The 8,064-nt window shown below is 43.6% G+C and overlaps 1 protein-coding gene across 1 annotated transcript; it reads right to left on the bottom strand.

Annotated features, from left to right (window-relative positions):
• Positions 1–7,243: 7,243 nt before the first annotated feature.
• Positions 7,244–8,056, bottom strand: LOC101999692 (vomeronasal type-1 receptor 4-like). The gene has a single exon (XM_026778413.1). The coding sequence runs from the start codon at positions 8,054–8,056 to the stop codon at positions 7,244–7,246; it is 813 nt and encodes a 270-aa protein (XP_026634214.1).
• Between the last annotated feature and the right edge of the window lie 8 nt (positions 8,057–8,064).

The following is an 8,064-nucleotide window of genomic DNA, read 5'->3' as shown; positions in this document are numbered from 1 at the left end:
TGGATCCAGGTCATAGGCTTTGTTCTGGTGTAGTGCTTCTGAAGTGAAGGGTGTTAATGATGAAGAGTAGCTTGACGCTGGGGTTCTGTGTGCACAACTAAATGGGACCTACATCAAGAGTAGGCTACAAAACCCAGCTTGAGGTAGATTTTGCTTGGGCTTCCATGTAGACATGAAAAGTAAAACTTGTTGAGGCACAGAGTTGGATTTGGCAGGTCAGGGAGGAGCAATAACTTCAAGAAAGATGATGGTTCTGTTACTGATGCATCACAAGACACACTTAGAATAGCAAAAAAAAAAAAATTAAGGTAAAAGACCACTCTGGTTCAGACAAGGTGTCAAAGACTCTAACTACACCTGAATGTGGGGTGTCTAATGACAGGTTTCTTCTCTTTTGTTCTGTCCTTTGTGTGTTGGAACACACACACACACACACACACACACACACACACACACTGCCCCTCCTGGACAAAAAGATACCTGTTTGAAGTCCTAGTATTAAATGCTCAAATTTAGATCTTATGTGATCCATAAGTCACAATGTTGACTGAACTTGCTGTCAGTTGTCTATGGCTACACCGATGCTGTGCTAACAACGAAACACATCCTAGATATATAATAACAAACATTTATTGCTGATGTGTCTTGGGTCACCCAAGAGGATTCTCTACACCCTTGTTCCCCACAGTCCACAGAACATTGATATGGGAGAACATTAGAAATAGGGGTGGGAGTGGCTTGGTGGTTAGGAGCACTCTCTGCCCTTGCAGAGAACCTAAGTACAGCTTGACATGAGATAGAGTCAAATGAGAAGAGGATCCTCAGCTGAGAATATGCTTCTATCAGATTGTGTGTGGGCAAGTCTGTGGGGCATTTTCGTAGTTGCTAATTGATAGGGGAAGGCTCGGTCCTCTGTGGGTGGTGCCACCCCTTGGTAGATGGTCCTGTGTAATATAAGAAAACAAGCTGAGCAAGCCATAGTGAGCAAGCCAGTAAGTAGCGTTCCTCCATGGCTTCTGCTTCAGGTTCTGCCTCCAGGTTCCTGGTTTGAGTTCCTGTCTTGGTTTCTCTCCATGGACTGTAATCTGGGATATGCAAGCTAAATAAACCTTTTCCTTCCCAAGTTGCTTTTTGCCATGGCATTTTGTTTCAGCAACAGAAAGCAAACTAAGATAACCTCCATCAGGTTGCCTTGTGGACATGTCTGTGAATCATTTTTCTTAGTTATTAATTAATGCAGAAGGGCCCAGCCCACTGTGGTACCATCTTTAGGCAAGTGGACCTAAGCTGTTTAAGAAAGATAACTAAGCCAGGCATGGTGGTGGACACCTTTAATTCCAGTACTAGGGAGGCAGAGACAGGTGAATCTCTGTGAGTTGGAGGCCAGACTGGTCTACATATTGAGTTCTAGGACAGCAGAGCTACACAGAGAAACCTTATCTCAGAAAAGAAAAACAAAGAAAAGAAAAGTAACTAAGCAAGCCAGTAAGCAGAGCTCCTGCACTGGCTTCCCTTGATGAAGAACCAGTTTTCAGTAAGTCAAATAAACCTCCCTTCCCTGAGCTGCTTCTGGTCATGGTGTTTCTCACAACAGCACAAAGCCAACTGGGACAGCGACTCCTGGGCTGTGCTCCAGGCGCCCAGCTGGTGAGTAAAGTCAGTCCCTTTGGGCCAGTGCAAGACTCATCTACTGAAGACCACCCCTGAGTAGTGTCCCTAAATCACCTCAGCCCATGCTTGGGCTTTCACTGCCTCATCCTCTTAGACACATGCTATCTTCTGGAAGTTTATCATGTATTGACAAGTATGAAAACTTATTGCCTGGACTTGCATCCTTTTCTCCATGCACGTAGTTTTCAGTTAGTTAACCTCTTTATGTTTTAATTAATGTGTTTACTAATTAACTTTGTATATGTGTGTGTGAGTGCCTATGCCACAGCATATATGTGGAGGACAGAGGATGACTTGCTAGAAACTAGGTTCTTGTTTCCATGGGTTTCAACCCTGGTGGTCGGGGTGAATGCAAATGCTCTCACCTGCTGAACCTTTTCCTGGCTCCTTTAGGTTACAGTTTGGGGATAATAATAGTACTTACTTCACGGGGTTCTGTGGGGTAAATGAATGTATGTACAAAGATTCTAACATTACCTGCATTTCTTCTTAAAGTGTCCTGTCACTATTAGCTACTGTTTTTGATCAGTGACCTGTGAAATTATTATCAGTCTATAACCAACACTCCACCCTCCCAGTAAGGAAAAAAAAAATCTTGTTAGTTTTCCATTGTATCCAGGATTTCTGGTGCAGAGTAAGCTGTGAGGTAGAAAGACAAAAAGAAAATGGCCGATCAGCTGGGAGGGCTGCCGCTGTATCGTTCCTGTGGCGACAATACCTGCTTACCCTTTAGATCCCAGCTTCAGAAACCTTGTCCCACATCCATTGGTCATCTGCTGTAGTGCTGTAGAACGTAGGAAACTACAACTTCCATCAGGCTAGGCGTCGCTCCGCCGTGTGTGTGTGTGTGTGTGTGTGTGTGTGTGTGTGTGTGTGTGTGCCCTTCTTGCTTAGCTAGAGCGCATGCGCAGTGTCCAAGCCTTGTTAGTAAACCAGAGTCTCTGGCACCAGCGTCTGCCCTTAACTAGCTTGATGGAGAGAGAGGTTGTGGGCTCTTAGTCCAAGAAAAGGAGAGTAGGAGAATGGGGAAGGTGTTTACTAGGGGAACAATAGCACTGCTCTCAAGTTCAGACAATTACTAGGCCCAGGTCCTGGTCGCCTGCACTTGTGTGTGGTTTCCATGGCAACGGGCGCATCTCATTATAATGGAGAAATACGAAGGTTGCTGTTGCCATAGTGATTCTCGTGCAGAAGGAGATGAAGGGAAGAGAGATGGGGGGAAAGGAGGCTGTTAGGATTGTCAGTCAAGGAATTCAATGACCAAAGCGAGCTGGGATAAATGGAGTGTGATAGGGGGATTGGCTTGAAACAAGAGTAATTTGACTAATATTAAGGAAGTTGGAATGTTTCGAAGGAGAGAGAATGTTGTGAATATGTCTGTAATAAGGAGACTGGAGAGGACCTGAAGATATGGCTTAGTGGTTAAGAGCACCGGCTGCTCTTGCAGAGGTCCAGGGTTCGGTTCCCAGCATACACATGATGGTCCACAAACATTTATAACTCCAGTCCCAGGAGTCCTCTGGCCTCTACACGCACCAAGCATGTACATGGTGCACAAACATACACACAGGCAATACATCTATACACATGAAATACAAAAATAATAGAATTTTAATAAAGTGATGTGGGGAGGTCACTGGGAAACCAGTATGTGAGAAGATGGGGGGTTCTTTGGGGAAATTGGGAGTGCCCTGGGGGAAATTTCCAGCCATATCAATGTGATCTGTAGGGTTCCTTGTAGGTCAGGCATCGACAGCCATGAAGAATACCACAGCTAGCAGGGCAGAACATAACTAGAGGAGAATTTCAAGTCTCTGAGTGACACAGAAACAGAGCATTCTAGTCCCTGTAGGAATGGCAGGGCCAACCTGACTGAATGAATGAGGCACTTTCAGAAACAGGCACCCAATGCAGGAAGGTAGGCATGAATAGTAGTGGGGAAACTGGGGTTCCTTTTGGGGGTTCTTGGTATCATTAATAAAAGCATTTGAAAGTTACCATTTTACTAGTTTTTGAGGGCATAAAAAAAAACAAAACAGGACAGTCGACCTATGACCTTTGGCTATTGCTGGGACAAGGAGTTTGGATAAAAGAGAAACCAGCCTTCGAGGTTAGGGTTCAAGAAAGTCATGTTCAGCAAGAGAAGTCCTCAAGCATCTGAATGGCAGATGAGGGGGGGGGAGTCTTCAGGAAAATACTGAAGATGTCCATACTATCATAGAAAGAGGCAATCTACTACAGGGGAAAGCAAAGTGGTGCACACCCTTAATACCAGCACTCAGGAGACAGGGTCACTATGAATTCAAGGCCAGCCTGGTACACATCTTGAGTTCCAGGCTAGTCAGAGCTACATGGTGAGTCCCTGTCTCAAAAGAAAGAAAAACACATAAAATGGAGAACACTCTCAAGAATGGGACTGGGCTAGTGAGCTGAAAGACAACAAACTCCAAGTAGCCAGGTCACTGGGCAGATGACCCTTTATATGATATTTATTACACTTGCATCGAGCCCCCCCACACACACACCATTTGCATACCCAGAATTCTTCCAGAACTCTTGTTTGTTTGTTTGTTTGTTTATTTATTTTGGTTTTTTTCGAGGCAGGATTTCTCTGTGGTTGTGGAGTCTGTCCTGGAACTAGCTCTTGTAGACCAGGCTGGCCTCGAACTCACAGAGATCTGCCTGCCTCTGCCTCCCGAATGCTGGCATTAAAGGCGTGCACCACCACGCTTTCCAGGACTCTTGTACAAACCAGTCTGCACATACTCTCTTCAATGATGATACCCATGTTGGAAAGGGCTTCCAGTCTTCCTCTACATGTCTGCGCATGTTCTTCTCGTTGTATGAAGTCTAGGCTGGGTGAGCTTTCAGCCTCTGTGGCAACTGGCTGCTTATGTTAATTTTGATGTGACAGCCCCAGATACCTGCATATTAACTAAATGTCCAAGTAAGAAAGACGAAAACCCACAAGCAGACACGGGAAAGTGAGAGACCTTGCAACCCAAAGAGGGTGTCTGTTGAAATTTAAAATAATGTCTCCATCAAATCCCTCTGCTCAGGGGTCAGGGAACCTTGTAAAAAAAAGAGACAGAAAAAAAAAAGTATATAAGCACCAGAGGGGATGGAGGACACCGAGAAAACAAGACCTTCTATACAGCTCTGCGGGGAAAGGCTCTCCAATGGCAGTATTGCAATTCTGAAAGGGAGAGTTTCACCAAGTATTACAAGTGTGAAGGGAAAGGTATCCTGGCAGTTGGAACCCAAGGAAGACCACAAAGTAACACCACAGAACAAACCTCTCACCAGAGATGTACTAGGAGAGACACAAGAGGGTGTGCTCAGGAGAGAAGCAGCGGGGAACTGAGCAGGAGACAGGCTTATAAGGTTTCTTGGGGGAGGAGTTTTCCAGGATGGGAACTGATGGGATTTGAAGCCATGCCCAGGTATTGGTGGGACTTTGAATTGATGGGTTTCAATAGGTTTTTAAACCTGGAAGTGGGCTCTAAGTCAGCGTGGTCAAGGCTCATATGAACTCATACAGATTGATGCAGCATGCATGGGGCCTGCTCGGTTCTGCACCAGTCCTCCACATAGATGTTACAGCTTCCAGGTTAGTGTTTTTATGGGATTCCTGGGTGTGGACAAGTGGGTTTCTGTTTCGTGTGCCTTCTCTTGGATTCTTTTCTTTCTTTCTGTTTGTTTGTTTTGTCCAATTCTAATGTGTTCATTTTGTTTTAACTCATTTTATTTTATTATTATTAGATGAAAACAACACAGTGAAGTAGTTAAATGCACACAAACCAGATCCCAGTTCCAAATGTTATTTACCCTGTGACCTTGGGCAATTAACTGACTCTTCCTGCCTATAATTAGTTTTAATTTACAACATGACAATCTAGAGTCTAAGCAGTTGTGTAGATCAGGATGGACTGTAGGCATATTTATGGGGTAGTTTCTTTATTGTTAACTGGTGTGAGAAAGCATGGCCCCACTATGGGTGACACCATTCCCTAGGAAGGGGATCTGGACTATCTAAGTATAGTGAGAGTGATAAACCAGGAGTCAGCATGTGTGCATTCATTTCTCTCTGCTCTCCACTGTGGAGGTGATGTGACTAACTGGTTCAATAGTATTTTGCTTACAATTTTACTGCTGTGGTAAGACAGTGTGACCAACTTTTAGTTCATGTTTATTTGGGGTTTACTACTTCAAAGGGTTTGAGACCATGGCCATCATGATAGAGAACATGGCAGCAGATAGACAGGTATGGCACTGGATTTGTGCCTGAGATCTTGATCAACAACCATGACACAGAAGGAGACTCCTAACTTGGAATGGTGTGGACTTTTGAAACCTAAAAGCACACACATGTAGAGGCCCATGGTTGATGTCAGGAATCATCTTTCATCGCTCTTCTACCTTATCCATTGAGAAAAGGTCTTACAGTCAGGCCCAGAACTCACTGATATGGCTAGCCTCACTAGTTAGATTCCTCTGGGGATCCTGTCTCTACTTTCTGAGTCTCAAATAATAGCTTGGCTGCTATGCCCACTCAGCATGTACGTGGGCTCTAGGGATCTGAACATGGGGCCTCATAATAGCATGGCAAATGCTTTACCCACAGAACTATCTCCTCAACCAAGATGCTCACAAATATGGCATTCAATCATCTTGTTCTCATTTTTGCCATTTTGTTCAATTATTTGCTTGCTGCCATTAAGATAGTGCCAGAACATTTCCAGCATGTTTAACAAGGTGATAAGTAAAAATTGCTCAGGGAAGAATAACTTCACAGAAGATCATCCATACATGAAATGGTCAACTTTCTACTCGCTGTATTTTTCTTAGGATGAAAGTCAGCTTTATTTCACATCACAATGGGATGGAGAACTTCAAATGTAAGGTGATGGGGAGGACTGAGATGCCACCCTGCACCAAATTGGTGTCACTGGGCATTCAAGGTGCTTGAAAGTTAGAGCCCATAATCCTTGGCAAACCTCATGAAAACAAAGAGAAAAATCAAAACAATAGCACCAAGCAGGGTGAGCCAAAGCAGGCTGGCAGGTCACTTAGAATAAGCAATGTGATTTCCAGCCATAAAATGACCCCAGGTTTCATTGCCCTTAAAATTTAGGACCATTATCTAATGGACACTCTGTAATTTAAAAGAGTTCACGTGTGCATATGAAGTTAACTACAATACTATTACATATCAAATTAGTTCATTATAAAAGCAAACACAAGGTCATATGAAAAGTGTTTGTTTATTAATGTATATTTGTTCCTATGAAGTCTTCAAAGTCTCATATTAAAAACATATCAACTCTTAGAAAAAAAGTAAGGCGGCTACATGCCTATAATCCCAGTACTTAGGAGGTGGAAGCAGGAAAAGCAGGATTCCAAGATAATCTCCAGTGTTAACAAGTTTGAGGCCAGTGTGGCCTATATAAGGCCCTAACTTTAAATGCAGTATCTGTTTGTTGCTACCATTTGAATATTAAGAACCCCATGGTTATTTTGCTCAGATGTGGTAAAGAATCCTCTAAGGTAGAAGGGAGTTTGGGGTGTCAGATTAGTCATGGGATCCTCTTGTAAAAAAGGAACATTCAAAGTTTGAAAAGGAAGAAATGAATTTGGAAATAATTTTCCTATTGTTCATCAAAACATAAGAGCAGACGATTGGGTAGCCTGAAGATAAAGCTTTACTAATCAGATCCAATACTGGGCTGTTCTTAGGTCTGTAGAATGAACAGAAAGTAACAAAGCTGTTTGAGAAATAGAAAAACACAAAGAAGCTCACAAGCAGAAGGATGCTGTTTGTGGCTTTCTTTTCAGAAGAGGCTTGGGAAGAGTTACTGGAACTGTGGACATGCTGCGTTCTCCTATTGTGTCTGAACAGGAGGGTCACCATGTAGAGGCTGGTCCATATCATGAGAAATACAAACAGGATGTCTCTAATCGTTAATGCAGTTACAAGTGACATGGTGGTGTGGTGGCGAACCTGGTTACTTCGGCAATATGTCTGGGGATATCTGGAACCCACAACAGTGAAGTTGATTTGGCCCTTTACGTTTTCAACCATTGGAATATAGAGACACATATTGATGATCCAGATGAAGAGGAGTGATGGCAAAATGCAGGACTCAAGCTTGGATTTAAGCCATGCCCACTTGGAATGAGTAGGACTGACAGTGATGGCTTGAAATGCGCTCAGTAGAGAAGTAGTACAGATAGAGAGGCCCCTGGTAACACTGTATGCATACAGAACTGCCTTACATCCCACATCATGGAAAAGGAGCTTGACTGCAAAGGATGCCATGACATCTGGTATCAGCCTGAACACAATGCTCAAAACATTGACAAGTGTCAGATGTGTGAAGATCATATCTATGG

The sequence above is a fragment of the Microtus ochrogaster genome, unplaced genomic scaffold (assembly GCF_000317375.1).
Source record: "Microtus ochrogaster isolate Prairie Vole_2 unplaced genomic scaffold, MicOch1.0 UNK139, whole genome shotgun sequence".
Classification (NCBI taxonomy): domain Eukaryota; kingdom Metazoa; phylum Chordata; class Mammalia; order Rodentia; family Cricetidae; genus Microtus; species Microtus ochrogaster.
The sequence above is the reverse complement of the archived record's forward strand: the minus strand, read 5'-3'. Positions and strand labels throughout refer to the sequence as shown.

Bases quoted from the DNA above. Each gene is read 5' to 3' on its own strand.
- LOC101999692 (XM_026778413.1), bottom strand. From the start codon at position 8,056: ATGATCTTCACACATCTGACACTTGTCAATGTTTTGAGCATTGTGTTC.